The sequence below is a fragment of the Salvelinus fontinalis genome, chromosome 4, assembly GCF_029448725.1.
Source record: "Salvelinus fontinalis isolate EN_2023a chromosome 4, ASM2944872v1, whole genome shotgun sequence".
In the NCBI taxonomy this organism is placed as follows: Eukaryota; Metazoa; Chordata; class Actinopteri; order Salmoniformes; family Salmonidae; genus Salvelinus; species Salvelinus fontinalis.
In genome coordinates this window covers 59,939,968-59,960,870 of record NC_074668.1, presented here as the reverse complement: position 1 = coordinate 59,960,870, position 20,903 = coordinate 59,939,968, and the positions used below count along the sequence as shown (strand labels likewise).

General features: G+C 40.5%; 1 protein-coding gene across 2 annotated transcripts; it reads right to left on the bottom strand.

Annotated features, from left to right (window-relative positions):
• Positions 1 to 1,192: 1,192 nt before the first annotated feature.
• On the bottom strand, positions 1,193 to 16,389 carry LOC129854101 (lysosomal acid phosphatase-like). 2 transcript variants are annotated; one of them, XM_055920794.1, is made up of 11 exons: positions 14,450 to 16,389; positions 13,780 to 13,875; positions 13,219 to 13,305; positions 12,789 to 12,941; positions 12,546 to 12,644; positions 11,406 to 11,495; positions 10,619 to 10,751; positions 7,704 to 7,792; positions 7,057 to 7,163; positions 6,720 to 6,895; positions 1,193 to 2,388 (listed from the first exon to the last, which is right to left on the bottom strand). In XM_055920794.1, exons 1-11 carry the CDS (start codon positions 14,534 to 14,536, stop codon positions 2,252 to 2,254), a joined length of 1,254 nt encoding a protein of 417 aa, XP_055776769.1. In that variant the 5' UTR covers positions 14,537 to 16,389; the 3' UTR covers positions 1,193 to 2,251. The 2 variants fall into 2 exon arrangements, with proteins under 2 accessions (XP_055776769.1, XP_055776770.1); XM_055920795.1 differs by lacking the exon at positions 14,450 to 16,389 and having other exon boundaries at positions 13,219 to 13,324; positions 13,781 to 13,870.
• Between the last annotated feature and the right edge of the window lie 4,514 nt (positions 16,390 to 20,903).

Here is a 20,903-nt window from a genome sequence, read left to right as displayed (position 1 = left end):
CGTGGTGACCCAACGCCCTATTACGACACTTTATTTTGTCAGTCACCTGTATATTCCGCTACCTCTCGGAACAAGTACTAGCCCAAATCATTTTAAGAATGAACAACTTATTTTAAAAAGTGCAATAAGACAAGACTATTGATAAAAATACTCAAAATGCAGTTTAAGCAATCCAAACATCAACAGTGACTAAAATAAAGCCTTGCGAATTCCCAGCGCATAAACTAATTTCCAGCATATCAGGACATAAAAGCATTAATGTTAAACAGCATTGCAAACGTAAAGGCAAACAATCTCAAAGGATTGTTGCAATAATTCAAGCACTACGGTGAAACCAACTATTTATGACTGTTAGCACAAAATATTACAGATCAGAATTACTCCAGTCCGTCAATCCAAATAAATGATGTACAGCTCGACTGCAGCGATGTGTTAAAATTGAGACATGATGATTGGACCCATGATGTATGCAAAAATCAGTTGGACAACTTTAACCAGACATCTGGTTCAACAATAGGCACCATTATAATTAGTAATTACCCATGAAAACACAATGGGATGAACACATGCATATTAGACTACAGCCAGCGCTAAGCGATTTACCGACATGTCGGTTATTTTTAACTAATTGATCTCAGTTCAATTGTGCTTTTCCCCCCTGAGCTCAACATGCACATTGCGCTGTTTCTCTGGAGATAAAGCCAACTTCTATGGTCTGTGTTTCTTTTACACCTGCTGCATTAGGTTTGTGTGGGGAAGACATGGAGAGAGAAGACGGAAGAATGGGCGCTCGAGAGGGATTGCGAGCAGTTGCTTCAAGGTATCTCTACCTGAAAATAGATGTAAGTGATTGATAGTTGGTATTCAGTCATAAAAGTATACCTTATTTACTTAACTACTAAAAGTGATTGTCAGACAGCATAGGCAGCAGCTCTATAGAAATTAAATAGTCAAATCAATAAACAGAATTGAAATATTTTATTATAGTATCATTAGAAGGAATGATGGTTAATAAGTGATAAGCAGTAATCTACAGTCACTACCAACACTGGACTTTTGTTTTATTTTGTATAGAGCTGAGATGACAGAATTAAATAGTCAAATAAATCTAATGTAATATACAGACCTGAAATATTTGATAGTAAAGTCATGTAAATAAATGGCTATAAGTGATAAGCAGTCACTACCAACATTGGACTTTTATTAATTGTTTATTTTGTGTTACAGCATTCAACCCACAATGCATTTAAGGTTTAAAAAAAAGAACCAAAACGACCTCAAAAAGCACTAATCGCTCAGCACTAATTACAGCTGGCAGCTGCTTGAAATACACTGACTTGTATGATGGAGAGCCTCCTCAGGTTGTGAACTCTGCACTCGAACTTAGAAAGGTATATTACTGCAATAATTACAATGTATTTATTTTATTACTTTTGGGGGGGGGTGAAAAAATTGATGCAGATTAAAAAGTAATCACTTGTGCTTAAACTAAACAACCTCAGAGGCAGTTTTAAAAGAGCAGAACGAGGGCAGTGACAGATACATGGAGCACTTTCAGCAAATAAATGAATTGCTGTGCCTTAAATGGAATCTAACAGCCCAAGGCACAAAGCATGACAGGCTTGTTAGTAGGTTCCTCTGACATATAGAGCAAAGCCTTTACCAAGAGTACCGTGATGTGAAGGCTTCTCCAAGTACCATGACAGTCCCCACCAGGGGAAATAAATAGCATTTTTTATAAAATTACTTGCTAGAAGAATGCTCAGTACAGTGTTGTACAAAATCTGTTCCTTGGAGAGAATGAAGCACAAGCAGTCCTCAGGTTCAGTGTCACAATGATCATTCTCCAAGGGCAGAATCAAACAAGCATGAAGCATCCAGTGGTCCACATTTTGTAAGAACGCTGGTCAGGTGACTTGGACCCGTGAGTAAAATGAGTACAAGTAGTATTTGAAAACTTTAAAAAGGCATTTGTCCGAATCCAGTAGCCGACGTCATTTACAAGCTTAGGAATACTTACCATGACAGTTAACTAGAGGACTAGATAATCTTTGTCCTCTTGAGTAAGTTTCTGTGCATTTTTGGTAAAAGGCCACAGTCCACTTTGAAGGAAAAATGTAAAAAAATAAAAGTTGCACTAAAAGCAGTCTAGTGTTCCCTTTTCCTGCATCCCCACCAGAGGGCAGAACTGAAGCATTCAAACATCTTCACTATCCCATGAATCCTGCCTATGGTGGAGTTTGTACATTTGTCAAGACTCAATCTCATTGTGAATCTGACTGTAGCCGTTGGAGGGATCACGTTGCCGACAAAGCACAGCGAGCAGGAGGACGATAAGGAGGAAGAGCAAACAGCCACAAACTGCTAGTCCGATGACCACCTCTGAGACTAGAGAAGACAGTAGATATGACAAACACACAATATTAGTCATTCCATGTAATTTCAGCAAGCTATGACACCCACCATCTCAGTTTTCTGAAATAGTTCCTGCAGCTAGAAACATAACCATTCTTGCAACTTTATTTTGTTAAAATATAATTTCTCTGAAAAAAAAAAAATTCTGCTAATTGCACCCAAAATTAACCATTTAAAAAATGTATAGAATTCATATTTAATAAATATATTGTCCTCTTAAAAAATATTTTCTAGCTGGTAGCTCAGCTTTAACATTGCAGATAGATTGTAGCTTCCATCAATGTAATTGTCTGCATCATTTCCAATCCCCCATATTATTTTTTAAGGGTAAAAAAAGAAAATAATAATATACATACATTTGTTCAAAAGTTGAGTCACTTAGAATTGTCCTTGTTTTTGAAAGATTTTTTTTTGTTTTGTTCCATTAAAATATCAAATTGATCAGAAATACAATGTAGACATTGTTAATGTTGTAAATTACTAGTGTAGCTGGAAACAGCTGATTTTTATGGGATATCTACATAGGCGTAGAGGCAAATTATCAGCAACCATCACTCCTGTGTTTCAATGGCACGTTGTGTTAGCTAATCCAAGTTTATAATTTCAAATTGATCATTTGAAAACCTTTTTGCAATTATGTTACCACACCTGAAAACTGTTGTCCTGATTTAAAGAATAATATAACTGGCCTTCTTTAGACTAGTTGAGTATCTGGAACATCAGCATTTGTGGGTTCGATTACAGGCTCAAAATGGCCAGAAACAAAGACCTTTCTTCTGACACTCGTCAGTCTATTCTTGTTCTGAGAAATGAAGGCTATTCCATGCGAGAAACTGCCAAGAAACTGAAGATCTCGTACAACGCTGTGTACTACTCCCTTCACAGAACAGCGCAAACTGGCTCCAACCAGAATAGAAAGAGGAGTGGGAGGCCCCAGTGCACAACTGAGCAAGAGCACAAGTACTTTTGAGTGTCTAGTTTGAGAAACAGTCGTCTCACAAGTCCTCAACTGGCAGCTTCATTTAATAGTACCCGCAAAACACCAGTCTCAACGTCAACAGTGACGAGGCGACTGACCTAGGCAGAGTTTCAAAGAAAAAGCCATCTCTCAGACTGGCCCCAAAAAATACAATTTTAAGATGGGCAGAAGAACAGACAGTGGAAGCTTGGAAAAAAGTGTTATTGACAGACAAATCTAAGTTTGAGGTGTTCGGATCACAAAGAAGAATATTCGTGAGACGCAGAAAAAAATTAAGATGCTGGAGGAATGCTTGACGCCATCTGTCAAGCATGGTGGAGGCAATGTGATGGTCCTGGGGTGCTTTGGTGGTGGTAAAGTGGAGGATTTTGTACAGGGTAAAAGGGATCTTGAAGAAGGAAGGCTATCACTCCATTTTGCAACGCCATATACTGTGGACGGCACTTAATTGGAGCCAATTTCCTCCTACAACAGGACAATGGCCCAAAGTATGGCTCCAAACTATACAACAACTATTTAGGGAAGAAGCAGTCAGCTGGTATTCTGGCTATAATGGAGTGGCCAGCAGTCACCAGATCTCAACCCTATTGAGCTGTTGTGGGAGCAGCTTGACAGTATGGTCAACTTGTGGGAGGTGCTTCAGGAAGCATGGGGCGAAATCTCTTCAAACTACCTCAACAAATTGACAACTAGAATGCCAAAGATCTGCAAGGATATAACTGCTGCAAATGGAGGATTCTTTGACGAAGCCAAAGTTTGAAGGACACAATTACTATTTCTATTAAAAAACACAATTTCCTATTTATTTTGCAACTAATTCCCTGTGTGTTTCCATGGAAAACAAGTGACCCCAAACTTTTGGAGCGGTAGTATATAACATTCTACTGGTTACAAAATGTTTGTAAAATAAAAAATAAAAAATGAATCCGGTGTCGTTTTGCATGTCAATTCATAAACCATGGAATCGGTACAGTGCCTTGCAAAAGTATTCATCACCCTTGGTGTTTTTCCTTCAGAAGTCACAATTAATTACCTGTGTGCAATATATATACATATATACACACCTGTTCTGAAAGGCCCCAGAGTCTGCAACACCACTAAGCAAGGGGTACCACCAATCAAGTGGCACCATGAAGACCAAGGAGCTCTCCAAACAGGTCAGGGACAAAGTTGTGGAGAAGTACAGATCAGGGTTGGGTTATAATTTTTTTTCTCCAAAACTTTGAACATCCCACGGAGCACCATTAAATCCATTATTAAAAAATGGAAAGTTTATGGCACCACAACAAACCTACCAAGAAAGGGCCGCCCACCAAAACTCACGGACCAGGCAAGGAGGGCTATAATCATTGAGGAAACAAAGAGACCAAAGATAACCCTGAAGGAGCTGCAAAGCTCCACAGCGGAGAATGGAGTACCTGTGCATAGGATCACTTTAAGCCGCACACTCCGCAGAGCTGGGCTTTAATGAAGAGTGGCCAGAAAAAAGCCATTGTTCAAAGACAAAATGTAGCAAACACATTTGGTGTTCACCAAAAGGCATGTGGTAGACTCCCCAAACATGTGGAAGAAGGTACTCTGGTCAGATGAGACTAAAATTGATATTTTTGACCATTAAGGAAAACCCTGTCTGGTGCCATCCAAACACCTCTCATCACCCCGAGAACATCATCCCCACAGTGAAGCATGGTGGTCGTAGCATCATGCTGTGGGGATGTTTTTCCATTGGCAGGGACTGGGAAACTGGTCAGAATTGAAGGAATGATGGATGGCACTAAATACAGGGAAATTCTTGAGGGAAACCTGTTTCAGTCTTCCAGAGATTTGAGACAGACAGAGATTCACCTTCCAGCAGGACAATGACCCTAAGCATACTGCTAAAGCAACACGAGTGGTTTAAGGGGAAACATTTAAATGTCTTGGAATGGCCTAGTCAAATCCCAGACCTCAATCCAATTGAGAATCTGTGGTATGACAAAGATTGCTGTACACCAGCAGAACCCATCCAACTTGAAGGAGCTGGAGCAGTTTTGCCTTGAAGAATGGGCAAAAATCCCAGTGGCTGGATGTGCCAAGCTTATAGAGACATACCCCAAAAGACTTGCAGCTGTAATTGCTGCAAAAGGTGGCTCTCAAGTTCTGTTCTTTTGTCTTAATTCTTGTTCGTTTCACAATAAAACATATTTAGCATCTTCAAAGTGGTAGGCATGTTGTGTAAATCAATTGAAACAAACCCCCCACAAAATCTATTTTAATTCTAGGTTGTAAGGCAACAAAATAGGAAAAATGCCAAGGGGGGTGAATACATTCGCAAGCCACTTTACATCAAAAATCTCTCCCCAACTATCTAGCAATTTATATGACATAGCTGTCCATATTTTGGTCCTTAAATGAAACTGGTATATTTAAATGTATCACCATTTTCTTTAACCAATTTTGGTCTTTAATGCAGGGCCGACAGATAAATTCCTTACTTTTCCCCCCTTCCACTTGCCTCTTCCATTTTTGCAGTAATGCTGCAATTAATAGGTTGTAATTTTGGGAAGAGCAGACATTTCCATATATCTGTGTTAGCTGCATGTGTGACCTAACTCCACCAGTCCTATTTATGATAATAATTTTACAAAGATACTCCCCCCCCCAAAAAAACTACATTTTATAAAAAAATAAAGTTTTTCAAAAATCAATTAGTATATTTGAGTTTAACGACAATATTTGTTGTATTATTTGTTCTCTTTTCAGGGGGATTGCAACTTTCTATGGCTTGTTAAAAAATAAAAACGACATTTTGGAGATTATTTCGTTTTCAAATAATCGAAAGTGAGCGGTTATAATCTGAATAAAGGGAAAAAAGTAAATTTCTCAGAGATCGAATGACATTTCAACAAAATAATGTTGACTGAATGCTTATCTTCTCCATTTCTAACTACAGAAACCATTTCGGAACAATCTTCTTTCTTACATCTTTTTAATTAAAGGGATACTTCGAGATTTTGTCCCTTTATCTATTTCCCCAGAGTCAGATGAACTCGTGGATACTATTTTGTGTGTCTAGTATGAAGGAAGTAGGAGGTAGTTTCGCAAGCCAATGCTAACTAGCGTTAGTGCAATGACTGGAAGTCTATGGGTAACGCTAGTTAGCAACTTTCTTCAAACTGCACACAGAGGCATAAAAATAGTATCCACAAGTTCATCTTACACTGGGGAAGTAGATAAACGGCTTCTGCCAAAATCCTGAAGTATCCCTTTAAAGTGGAATGACCCTTCAACACATTCTATGGCTTCAAGGCTCTTTATCAAACGGCCCTTGATACTACCATCATACCTGTATCCTTTGTAGGAGACTCCACCATGCACTCCTTGTCCCAATCCTCTGGGATGGATGGTTTGGTGAGGCGCACAAAGTCCTCCAGGGGGCAGAAGAGGTCACAGCTAGGTACAGCCAGTTGGTAAGGCGCTCTTCTGGTGTCATTGCGGTAAAACATGGCCACTGTAAATGATCTAAAGAGGAGTTAAACTTTCTATATATCAGACTGACAGCAGATCTCAAAATCGGATATATATTTATTTTGACTGAATTTAGCTTATCTGAGATAATACAGTATAACTACACACAGCTTGGAATAGCTATTTGGGTCTTATTCCATCACAGTACAACCTACCCGTTGTCTTCCTGATAGAGTTCAAATATGTGGCAGGAGGCATAGGGCGGCTGCTTTCCATTGAAGACACTCAAACTCGACTGCAAAGCCACAATGGTGGTGTCATGCTGAAAAGTAACACAAAAGACTCATGCATTCGATTAGGGATAGGCAACTTTGATGGGGGTGGGGGCCACACACACACACAACAACAAAAAATCATGAGGGGCCACAGTGGCTCGTCGGTATGAGTACCCACATTTAAACTGCCCCCCCCCCCTGCAATTCTACACATTTTGCCATGGGGCAGAGCAATGGCCCCACCCCGGTCGATAATTCGGCCATGCTTACTACAAGTTTAGATGACTGGCCACTAGACTAAATTAACACAAAAAGAATTTGCTAACATGGGCTAATTGAGTGACCGCTGATGCACAACCAAATTTCAAAAGTCCACGATTTGTATTTTATTATTCTAACTCTAAACAGTAAGATGAGACCCCAATTGAGTTCTCCTACATCAAAATTTAAATTGATCCGCGGGCCTACAAAACAGCGGCCGCATGGGCCACCAGTTACCCGTCCCTGCATTAGATGAACAATTTCCAGCAAACAGGCTAAAGCATCCACATAAAAAAGGAGATCATGCATAAGATTTAAAAGCTTACCGCAGAGAGCATCATCATCTTCAGACGGCGATTAGAGTCGGGAAGTGCAGACTCTGAGATGTTATTTACAATGCTACCCAATAGGACACCTATTTGATGGAGTAGTAAAAGCATATAAAGTGAGCAGTTATCTAGACAATTTGAGAAGATTTACCATCTCTTATCTCATTCCTTCAGTGCTATTGGCATTACATAAAACATTAGCTGACATCAAATGGTGGGTGTGGGGTTACTCTTATCTCGATGATGTGCAAAGTAGTTTAACCGTTTGGCTTAGTATGCTCAACTCAAAGATGTATGAGTGCATATTCAAATCTCTAGTCACTCTTCCAAATATTTGATGGCCATACGAATAATTGCAATAACTAAACGGAGTGGCTGCCGATCCAACTTTTATGGACCCCTCTTCCCGACAGATAAAGGTCCCGAAGCTTCTGCGCATGTGCAGGACCCTCTACTTTACGCACAGTCTGTGCTCTACCCGTAGAGAACAGGCTACTCTGGCAAATGGTGCTTGTTTACTAAAGTAAGATCAAAGCTGAATCAATGTCTGCAAGAGCACAGAATGATAGTATTCTACATAACAATTTAATACCATTGTATTGCAGTTACTGTAAGACAACAAACACAACCTCATTTATTTTGTGATTTTAGGATGATTGACCATTTGTACACATTCCTCTCTCGTGTGGCCAAGGATTTGTGTGAGGGCATTTTCTGTTAAACCTTACCAATGCTTTTGTACTAAAATAACTGTCTAAGCCTAGGCATTGTGCTTGAGTTCATTTCTTTAAACTCATAAGATAGAAAAGAGTGTGCGTATTAATAGAGGACTGTTCTAACTGTTCTGTGTGCCTAGATTGACCCCATGACGTCTGGGCACTCAGCCAAGAATTGACAGAAACGGACTGGTTCCTCTTAAGTTAACTGGCTACAGTAAAGGTTATATCCTGCACACCAATGATAAAGCTATTCTGTTTGGAGCCTGTTTCAGGGCGAAATATTAATGTTTTGTGTGCGTGACCAGTACGACCATACATCTGGACCGATAGTGAAAGGCACATGCTTTCCCAATTTGGGGGAACCGTTGAGCTACTGTTAGGAAGTAACTCCAGACATACTTCCTCTGTCATTCTGGTCTCTATTGTCCTCACTCAGTTGCAACAGACTGAGGCAACCTTTTCACCCAGTTGTCTCCCCTCACAGTGGCTTGCGAAAATATTCATCCCCCTTGGCATTTTTCCTATTTTGTTGCCTTACAACCTGCAATGAAAATAGCTTTTTGGGGCAGGGTTTGTATCAATTGATTTACACAACACACAACACTACCACTTTGAAGATGGACATTTAAAAAAAATTGTGAAACAAACTTGAGCGTGCATAACTATTCACCCCCCCAAAGTCAATACTTTGTAGAGCCACCATTTGCAGCAATTACAGCTGCGTGTCTCTTAGGGTATGTCTCTATAAGCTTGGCACATCTAGCCACTGGGATTTTTGCCCATTCTTCAAGGCAAAACTGCTCCAGCTCCTTCAAGTTGGATGGGTTCTGGATGGTTTTCTCAGGGTGATGAGGTGTTGGGTTTGCGCAAGACATAGCGTTTTCCTTGATGGCCAAAAAGCTACATTTTAGTCTCATTTGACCAGAGTACCTTCTTCCACATGTTTGGGGAGTCTGCCACATGCCTTCTGGCGAACACCAAACATGTTAGCTTACTTTTCCTTTAAGCAATGGCTTTTTTCTGGACACTCTTCCGTATAGCCCAGCTCTGCGGCGTGTACGGCTCCAATCTCCACTGTGGAGCTTTGCAGCTCCTTCAGGGTTATATTTGGTCTCTTTGTTGCCTTTCTGATTAATGCCCTCCTTGCCTGGTCTGAGTTTTGGTGGGCGGCTCTCTCTTGGCAGGTTTGTTGTGGTGCCATATTCTTTCCATTTCTTAATAATGGATTTAAATGGTGCTCCGTGGGATGTTCAAAGTTTCTGATATTTTTTTATAACCCAACCCTGATCTGTACTTCTCCACAACTTTGTCCCTGACCTGTTTGGAGAGCTCCTTGGTCTTCATGGTGCCGCTTGCTTGGTGGTGCCCCTTGCTTAGTGGTGTTGCAGACTCTAGGGCCTTTCAGAACAGGTGTATATATACACACTGAGATCATGTGACACTTAAATAAAGTCCACCTGTGTGCAACCTAACTAATTATGACTTCTGAAGGTAATTGGTTGCACCAGATCTTATTTAGGGGCTTCATAGCAAAGGGGGTGAATATATATGCATGCACCACTTTTCCGTTTTTTTATATTTTAGAATTTTTATAACAAGTTATATTTTTCATTTCACTTCACCAATTTGGACTATTTTGTGTATGCCCATTACATGAAATCCAAATAAAAATCTATTTAAATTACAGGTTGTAATGCAAGAAAATAAGAAAAATGCCAAGGGGGATGAATACTTTGCAAGGCACTGTACATAGGGTCACGTGTTTTTGCAGATGCTTGAATGGGATAACTTGACTATGTAAGGCCGGGTACTCTTTGTACAGGAGGCTCTCACTCCATTTCACCTGTGTGGGTGGTGCAACCAGCCTCCTTATTATAATAAGTTTTTAATAAAAAAGTGATATTTTGATTGACTTTGCCTCTCCTCATTATTAGTTATAGATAGAATTTCCACCACATGTCTGTTCTATTCATTCCATTTCTATGCATTTAAACCTATCCGACAGGTGAAATCCAGATAGAACTTTTGAAAAACTGGGCCCAGGTGTGGGGAAAAGGAAACCAGAGAGGTGGGACAGGACAGTTACCTACAGCTCCGCAGCCTTGGCCATCACTAAATAGCACATACAAAGGGAATGTAGATAGCTAAGCTAAAACAAGTTTCTGCCCTTCCCATTCTGACTGTTGGCATTACCTCCTTGGAGCCGGCTTTTCTCCTGATGCTTGTAGACCTCAAACATGATTTCAAAGCCAAAGTCCTTGAGCTTCCTCAGATCATCCATGATGTTAGGGGTCACCCAGTCAGGAGCGGTCATGTTGTGCCTTGCCTGAAATTACATGGATGGAGAATGAAAACTAAAAGCCCAATATAATCATGACATTTCATCAAGGTGAAATTACACAACAATGTTTGTAAGATAATACAATTCAATCTACATGCTGTTGTCTCTAAAGTAAAATAGCATGATATTGCTACCATTACAGTGTAGAACATTGAATAAAACAAGGTTAGCGCCAATAAAATGAAATTAGAAGCTACATTTCTTATTGAACACATTTCTTGATATACAAATAATTGTTTTGATCTGTCCGGAAACAATCTATGACCACATTGCTGCATTTGTCTCCCCAACCATTTCCAAATGTCTTTACATGGCAGGTTGATTTCAGCTGACCAGAGTAAACTGACATAAGACTGTTGAGAGGTGCGGGAAGTCCTAAGGCTGAGTAGCCACAGCACCAGCTCACAGATCTGTTTTCACTTTCATAAACCACTGTGGTTCCTCGCTAGCAAAATTTTTGCCTGTGGTAACATTTCACATACTACCTTAAAAGTTTAACATTCACTTAATCTGCACGATTTATGGCAAACTGTACGGTGGAAATTCTGTAACATTTCTCAAAATATATTCTGCATGGATAGTAAGCAAAGTGATAAAACTAAGGAATTATAGCTATTATAGCTAATATAAGCTGCTTACCTCACAGAAAAGGGTGTCATAGACACTCCAAACAGTCTCAATGTTGGTGTTCTTCAGACCAGTTCTCTCCTGTATCATTGTTATTAAGTCCTGTAAGAGCAAAGGATCAAACAATGATAATCTAGACAAGGGCCATTCAAAGTTAAGATTGATGAGCTGTGTCAACATGTGTGGTTGGCAAGTGATGGAGAAGAAATTCAAAACAAGGTAAAAACAAGGCAACAGCAAACATGCCGTCCCCCACAAATTATGCAGCGCCACCTAGGCCAATCTGTGTAATTTTGTAAATGACGGATCTCTATGGCAAGACGCATTATTCACCCAAGTCTCGTCAAAATCGGGCAAGTGGTATCTGAAATATCACGTGGGTTAGCTAGACTTGTATCCCTGAGCACGTGTACCGAAATTAACACTCGGAGTCAAACAGATCAAGAGATGTAAACGTGCCCATTGTAGCGCCACCTTGTGGTCAATATGAATGTTATTGTATATGTTGAGTCTTGACAGTGTTTGAAACATGTGTTCTAAATTTTGTTAAAACACGAATATCCTTGACTGATTTATATGAATTTATGTGCCAGACCACACCCATATGAATGTTTACTGGGCAATAGCGGCCATGTTGTTTTAGGTACTAGTCTGGAAAGTATTGCGTTGAGAGACCTTTGTCCATAGAGGCCACATATCATGTTTCGTGCTGATCATCAATCGGTGCCAGAAGAGTAGCGTTTTTCAAAAATGTCTTAGTGGCAGAAAATGCATCTTAGGTCCCTGAGGCAAATTTGATCCTTGTGAGGAGAGGCACCCATGTCCAGAATTTCATGACTTTAGGTCAAACGGGGTTAGGGACGTGACCTTTTAAAGTTTGCATTTTTCAATCACTTGTTATAGCGCCACCATCTGGCCAATCAGTTTAATTTTGTAAATGCAGATCTCTGGCAAGATGCATAATTCAGAGACGTTTCATCAAAATCGACCCAGAGCTGCCTTTGATATTGCGTGTGGCGAACGAAAATACAAATGTACTAACGGTTTGTGCCTCACAAACCATAGACAGTTAACGAAAAGGTAATCACTTTTCATAGGAATAAGTCTCTAGCCTCATTAGCCAGTCTTCACCTTAATTTCAGTGACACTTACTTTGTATAGAAATGTCACGTTGAGGTACTTTTCTGAGCGTTCCGTCTCATTCATGAGGATTTTATAACGAGGGCAACCCGGAATGGGAAACGACAAAAGCTGAAATACAAATACATTTTAGATGGAAACATTAGTATGGAGGTAGTCAATAACTTATTCTTGAAAACAGAATCATATTCAGAATGTATTTTGTGGCAGCTGTCCATCTTTGGATGTCACCCAAGACCTCAGCACCCTGCTCACCCTCTCCTCAGCCTGGGGTACAGTGTGAACAGGAATAGGCTGCCACTCCAGTGTTGGGTTGAAGACCTGTGATCCATTGGGAGGGTACAAGCCAGCCAAGTTGGCCTCTGCACTCATCAAAGTCCGGTCATAGTCTGTGCTTCTCACAGAAATCTAGATAATGAACAATAGGAGGGGTAGTGGTTATCACTGAAACAAGATACTTATTTTTGCAGTTGTGGCTACAGCCTAGAGCTGGTTTTACTTACTTCAAGACCTAGTGCATTAATGGAAGAGAGTCCATTATTTGGACAGAGAGCACAGTTTGTTTAACATGGGCGATACAGACAATACAATTTGCAAATCGTTATCTTCACTTTTCTCATTGAAATGATTGTGTGACAGAGATAGTACCATCATAGTTTCAACAAGGAACTAAACCATATATTACCTCACGTCGGTCATAGGTATCATTAAGAAAACCCTGATAGCGTTTCTGCAGCGCCTGTCCCAGCTCAAAGTGCTGCCTCATTCCTTCCTGTAGGGATCATAGAAACGGTGTGCTATTAGTACAACAATAACCACACCCGTCAGTGCATCAGGATCCTTCCTCAACACTCATTCTAGCTTATGTAAAAGTTAGTTTGAGGTATCATTCCACTCCTTATCAAGTTGGCAGGTAGCCTAGTGGTTAGAGCGTTGGGCCAGTAACCGAAAGGTTGCTGGATCGAATCCCCGAGCTGACAAGGTACAAATCTGTCCTTCTGCCCCTGAACAAGGCAGTTAACCCACTGTTCCTAGGCCATCATTGAAAATAAGAATTTGTTCTTAACTGACTTGCCTAGTTAAATAAATAAATCAAGGTTAATGGACTTGCCTAGTTAAATATAAAAGATGAAAAGCTAAACATTGCATTAGCATGACACTGAGTACAAGTAGTGGAATGTTAGCAAAACAGGTTCTGGAATTTTTGTCTAGTGTTATTCAGTCAAAATACATTTTTGGCCTTTACCTGCGAGAGCTGTCCAAAGCCCTGAGGCCAAGAGCTCTCCTGGTAGCGATCAGTAGGGTAGGCTTTGACAGGTGATCGGTCACCATGACGGTAAAGCTAGGTACAACATGTAATAGGATACAGACATAGTTCAACATTGAACATCTATTAAAAGTCACCCAAACATTATATTATAGGCAAGCGACAAACTGGTTGGACTAGCTGTTCCATTTCCAGCACAAGCAGCATAAAGAAGTTCAGCGAAACCCACACCACAATTAGGCTAAACTCAATAAATGTGTATTTTGTCTTGCATTAACATCGCCACACTTACTAAAGCAAACTCAACCTAGTAACAATCCAGTATCGTGGTTCATCCAATAAAAAAAGTGAATCTTATTTGTGACCTTATTAGTCAGTTGGTTAACGTTACGTGAAATAGTCATTGGGGTCACACAATTAACGTTAGATTGTACAGACCTAAAACAGGCAACGGTGAATCCTTATTAGCTTAACGTTAGCTAGATACAAAGCACTAACTGTCCAGACTCGATATTGTTTAACAGAGCCAAGGCTAACCAACAGCAAAACATGTTTTGCTAGCTAACGTTATTTCCTCTTGCTGGCGAACTTAATCTAGACAAGTCAACTTGCATTTCAACTATATACGCTAGATAACTTGCATACTCACCACAGTTACAAATGTCAGTCTTCTGTCTCCAACAACTTTGCCTAATACAACGAACAGTGTCAATAATAGCAATGCAGTGGCGTTCATCTTCAACGGCTGGTCGGTTAGAAACTGTAGCTATAAAACAACCATTCAGAATAGAGTTGTAGGCACAAACAAGCTAGAGATTAACTTCTTCGGTGGGGTTTATCGGCGGTTGGTATCCAACGTTATGGTGCGTTACCGCCACCTACTGTACTGGAGTGTGGGCCAGAGACAGGGAGAAACGAAATCCTACCTGCCAGCCCCGTTGCTCTTAAAAAAGATAACAAAATATTTTAGACTATATCTAATGATGTGCCTACTCAATATACTATTTAAATTAATTTCCTGTATCCCCTTCTCCCTCATACTATATCTCATCCTTTCTCTTTCCCTCCAATAATGTCCACACTGTATCAATACATGCTCCACTGTCTCTGTTTCCTGGCAATACTCACATTTTCCTGTTGGATGCTTTCCTATCACATGCAAGGTCTTATTAAACTGGCTGTGTCCCACCCTTAATCTTGTAAATATAGCCTCCTCTCTTCTGTCCCTTCCTGCCGTTCTCCCCTCCCCAACTTTCCTCTGTACTTGAAATAAATGCCTGCCATTAGTATCTCTATTCCACTGCTCCTGCCATTTCGCCACCATCACTGTCCATATCATTCTTTTTGCCTGTGCCTTGGTCATTGAAACTACCACATCAACATCCTCACTACTTAGTGCTTGTTTAGCCAGTACATCGTCTACCTCGTTCCCCTCCACTCCCACGAGCTGGGACCCATGTAAATATGATCTGTATACCCATTTGTTTACTCCTGCCATGGGTTTGTAGCACCTCATAAAGCAGGTCGTCTGCTACATGATATAAAGGACTGGAGACTCCTTAGCACTGTACATGAATCTGAGCAAATAACTACCCTTTCTGGCTTAACTTCCTCCACCCACTGCAAGGCCAACAGTACGGCCATCATCTCTGCCGTATATACAGCCAGATGATCTGTAATACGTTTCCTAACTCTCACCCCACATTCCTGCACTACAAATGCTGACCCAGTACGTCCTGTCCTTGGATCCTTTGAACCATCTGTGTATATGGCCACAAAAGTCTGATACACAGTATCCAGACGTCTCTTAAACAAATCAAATGGATCAACACCCTCCCCATATTTCCCTAGTCTCTCCAATACTGCTAGATCTACTACTGGAGGTGGGAGTAGCCATGGTGGATTCACAGGGATAGCTACCGAAGTTGTGTCCTTTTCAGTGCTCTAAATGCCCTGTTCCTACTCCTCACCATTGCCCCACACTCCTCCGTCCACCGTGGGACTGCTTTCCTCCTCCTCCCTGAACTCTTAGGTATCACCTCAGTAGCTGCCCCCACTAAAGCTGCTTTCACCCAGTTATTCATACTATCCACTTCCCCTCACAAATTCACCCGCTCACTTAACTCCTGAAACTGATCCCACTTCGCCCTTTTCAAACACTACTCCATCCACTGATACCTCCTCCTCCCTCTGGCTTACTGTGCACACTATGGGGTAATGATCACTCCCTACTGTCGACTCCTCCCATACCTCCCACTCACAGATTCCTGTCATCGCACTAGATACCAGAGTGAGGCCCAATGCAGACTCTTTCCCTGTAACTACATCAATCCTAGTCCCTCGGCCATCATTCAGGCACACCAGATCTTTAACTTCGATTAGATTTTTCATCACTTGGCCATTTCCATCCATCCAGAGCGTGTTGTCCGTCTGTCCCCCCAGAGCGTGACCTTACTTCTATCCTGGCTCTCCACTCTCTCCAACTCTTCTAGGTCCAATACCTGACACAGATTATAGTAGTTCACTACCACTATCATCCCTACTCTCAACCACACCTCCACCACCACATATTCCTGTTCAATACCTTCGCCTGGCATCCTGTAAGGAAGTCCTTGCCTTATGAAGGTGCCCCCCCCCCCCCCCCCCCCACACACACACACACATCTGACCCAACGAACCTCAACACTATCCCTGTATTATTAACAGCACATTCGGTTTGAAGTGTAACAGAATATACGGGCTATCTGCCCTAACTCCACCCCTTGAATGTCTCCTCTCAAATTGTCTCTTACCTCTTGAATGCTCATGCTCACAGGCACTGGTGTTATCACCCCTTTAATCCACTGCTTCCCTGTTTGATCACTCCATCTGCTCGACACCACCTTACACTTCCCTATTTGCTTCACTCCGAGAGCTTTCTCCCTCTGCGTCATGTCGTTACAGAACACCAACTCCTATCTCTTAACACTTTAGCATTTACAACTTCCCAAATCAACTCCTTTATCACAGCCGTCAACCTTTATCGCACTCATCACCCCTTCTCCCCCTTCCTCCCTAAATTCAGAATCACTTTTTGCTCCTCCTCACCTCCATGCTCCACTCGCATCTAATCTTCCCCATACTCTACACTTTCTACCCCCAGCGTTAGAAACTATGTTGCTCTTCTCAAAGTTCCTTTTCTGTCTCCATAGACCTCTCGCTCCCCTAGTCCCCGCTTTCTTTTTCTATTTCTTACTCCCTCCTTTATTTGTACCACTATGCTCCATATTTGCGTCACTTTCTTCTCCATCACTATCTCCTACCATCTCTAACCCAGTCAAAGCACAGCTGTGCAGAACCACCGCCACACAAGTAAAGTTTGATTGTTTGTTTTTCCTCCAATTCTAACTGTTCACACAACGTCGCTTAGAAAACGCCGTCCCCAGCGAGTCTTCGTTCTTTGCTCGCAACTAGAGATTAAGAGAAGGGGCGGGTGAATTATGAAAAAACTATGGAAGGCCCTTCCATTGATTTGAACCTTTTAGACTTCCATAAAAAAACATGTATGTACATCACACTTTTTACTGGAGTCTTGACCAATCCCCATTATTTGACACGTCAAATAAATAAGCTTTTCATTTGAAACGTCAAATAACACAATTCTATTATAGAATTTTGTGTGTGATGAATTTGCACGTGCAAGCCAAGCGCAACCACTACTATCAGTAGCACTGTCAAAGCTGTACAAAAAAAAAGTCTGCAAACAAGCACACACTGGCCACGAACGACGTGTTTACAATATCGCGTTGGTACCTAGCCAGCACCAATACAAGCCTGAAAAGAATGACCAGTAAAAACTGCAGTCATTTTCATTATTCTTAACAATGATTTAGGAATCCTTGTGAGTGAGTATTAGTTAAGTGACCACTTATTTGTTCGCCAGCAATTTAACCCTGTTGCCCAAAGTGAACGTTATAAGCAGCCAGCTAGCTTCATCTGGCGAGTGAGGATTGACCGGACCGGGTTATGAAGGTAGCCACAATAAGGATTAGGCACAATAGTTGAATTTGTGGTTTGCCTTTAAAATAAAAGTACATCTTTGAAAGTGATGCAGAATGTTACAACTGGTGGAATCATGACATATTTAGAATAGATAACGTTAAACAAGTTTGGAATGTGAAACAATGAAATGGGGTTATCAGTCTACTCGGTGACACCCACAGAACACAACTGTGAAGAGTTTATGCAAATATTAGTCTTGTAGCTCTTATCGCGGGACTGTAACCAGGATGAAATCACCTGCCCAGTCAGCCTATTATGTGTATTGACATTCATATTGCACTGTACAGCTTTACCTAAGGATTGGGGATCAATGAAATGGGATATTAGTCTACTCAATAGCCAATATATTTTTCCCAATGTCCTCCTCAGCGTTATCGGACTCCAAAACATCCACGCAGTATTGTTTTTCCTCGAGAATAGTGTCCAATACACATAGGTTGACAATAAATGTGGCTCAATTCACAGTTGTTTCAGAGTCCCGCAATAAGAGCTACAACACTAATGTTCTCTTGGTGTCACTGAGTAAGCTGATGCCCCATGTCATTGATCCACAATTCATAGGTATGGCTGTACATTGAAATAAGTATGCCCCAATGCAAATCTAAAGTCTAATACATCCAGTGTGATTTCAACAGATTGTCAAATTAACAAAGTCTTTTGTTGATTTTATATAACAACATTCCAACCTCGTTTAGCATGATCTATTCAATTATGGCATAAATCTCCTATTTGTATTCATTTCAATCACTGTCAATTACATACTTTTATTTCGAAGGCTAACCGTAAAATCCACTATTGTGTCTAATCCTTATTGTGGCTAGCTTCACATAGATGGGTCCGACCACCATTAATCAAATAAGAACTGTCTTGTAAATTAGGGTTATTTTAGATTACACCTAGCTATATAGTTAGCTAGCTAACTAAAGCTACTGAAACATATTTAGTTTTGCTGTGTTTCTGGGGAAGAACATTGTTTGCATCAAATCCATCAGCTTGCTAGAATTTTTTACGACCAGCACTGTCCAGAGCTTGGGGAAGGGCAGGTGCGCGAGACAACTTCACCAGCATCATAGCATACGTATCGATGAATCGTTGCGAGATATGAAATACGAGCGATAGTGTAAACAATGTGTATTAACTACGTTAAAAAAATTATGAACGCGTTAAATTATGTGACGTGCGGTCATAATAAGGTCCTGATTGGTCAACAAGCTTATTTGACACGTCAAATAGTGTTATTTGACGTGTATACTTTTTTGGCAAGTAAAGACCCAAACGTCGTTCCATACTGAGCTCCACGAAATCACCGACATTTAGTGACATTAACTTGGCAAATCGCGCAATTTAAAAATATAAAAAGTCACCCATTTACTTATACACAATATCACAAATTGTATATTCTTTTGTCTGTTTCGAGATGCGTTCTGTTTCTCTGATCATACCCTCGCATTTTCATGCTATTTAACAAGGTATTGAGGCTTCGAATATATATTTTTAAACAACAGGTGTAGACTAACAGTGACATTCTTACTTACGGCCCTTCCCAACAATGCAGAGAACAATTGAAATAATAGAAAAAAATAACACGAGTAAATCAAAATGAGTAACGATAACTTGGCTATATACACGAGGAACCATTACAGAGTACCGGCTTATTGTTGAGTTCTAGCGGTTATTTGTATTTATAAACTGGGTGGTTCGAGCCCTGAATGCTGATTGGCCGACAGCCAGGGTATATCAGACCATATACCACGGGTATGACAAAACATTTATAATTACGTTGGTAACCAGTTTATAACAGCAATGACGCACCTCGGGGGTTTGTGGTATATGGCCAATATACCACAAAGAGCATCAAAGTTTTTTAAACAATAATGTTAAATGTAAATAAACTGAAAAGGAATTAATGATTGACATTATAATATCTGGTATAATAGTTTAATTTCAATTCCACTAGATGTCACTGTCCCCCATGCTGCTCCCTGTCATGGGTCTGAGGATTCTGAAAACAAAATAGGCTCTTGAAACAAATCTGTGCATTGGTAGATGTGCTATACATTGTTATAAACAATTATTACACTGCTAATAAACATATCACTTATTGACTGTTATAAACACATATTACATTATAAATGTGTGATCCTGTAGCGCATGGCATTGCACCGCCAGGGTTGTGGGTTTGATTCCTGGCGCCAACCGTATGTAAAATCTATGGAGAAATTACTGTATCTAGCTTTCGATAAAAGCGTTTTCTAAATGGCATATATTATTACATTGTTAAAACAACAGACAAACATTTACATTGTATTTTGCTTTTTCAAATGAATATGTGTGTGTAAAGTTCATATCAATTGGAAAGGCAGCACATGTACTGTATCTGTTTAATTAATACCGGATTCAAAAGTTGTGGACAGAAATGTGGGTAGAAATAAATAAGGGAAGGGTGTAGTCAGTATTAACCAGTGATCTACTATAACACAGGGCATAATGTAAAGTTAAAATGAGATAATAACACATCTTGTTCTTTTAAGTCAGGGTAACTTGGTTATCATGGCTATGTGTAACAGCATTGAGATCCCCTCTGGAACCAGAACTGATTTCATTATTAGCCTCGAGTCTTCTTGGGTATAACACTACAAGCTTGGCACACCTGTATTTGGTGAGTTTCTCCCATTCTTATCTGTAGATCCTCTCAAGCTCTGTCAGGTTGGATGGAGAGCATCGCTGCACAGCTATTTTCATGTCTCTCCAGAGATGTTCGATCCGGTTCAAGGCTCTGGTTGGGCCACTCAAGGACATTCAGAGACTTGTCCCGAAGCCACTCCTGCAATGTCTTGGCTGTGTGCTCAGGATCGTTGTCTTGTTGGAAGGTGAACCTTCACCCCAGTCTGAGATCCTGAGCAGGTTTTCATCAAGGATCTCTGTACTTTGCGCCTTTCATCTTTCCCTTGATCCTAACTAGTCTCACAAAAATATTTTTTTTTAATAGATTTAAAAACAATTGTAATAACCTGTTTTCGTTTTGTCATTATAAGGAATTGTGTAAATATTGATAATTATTT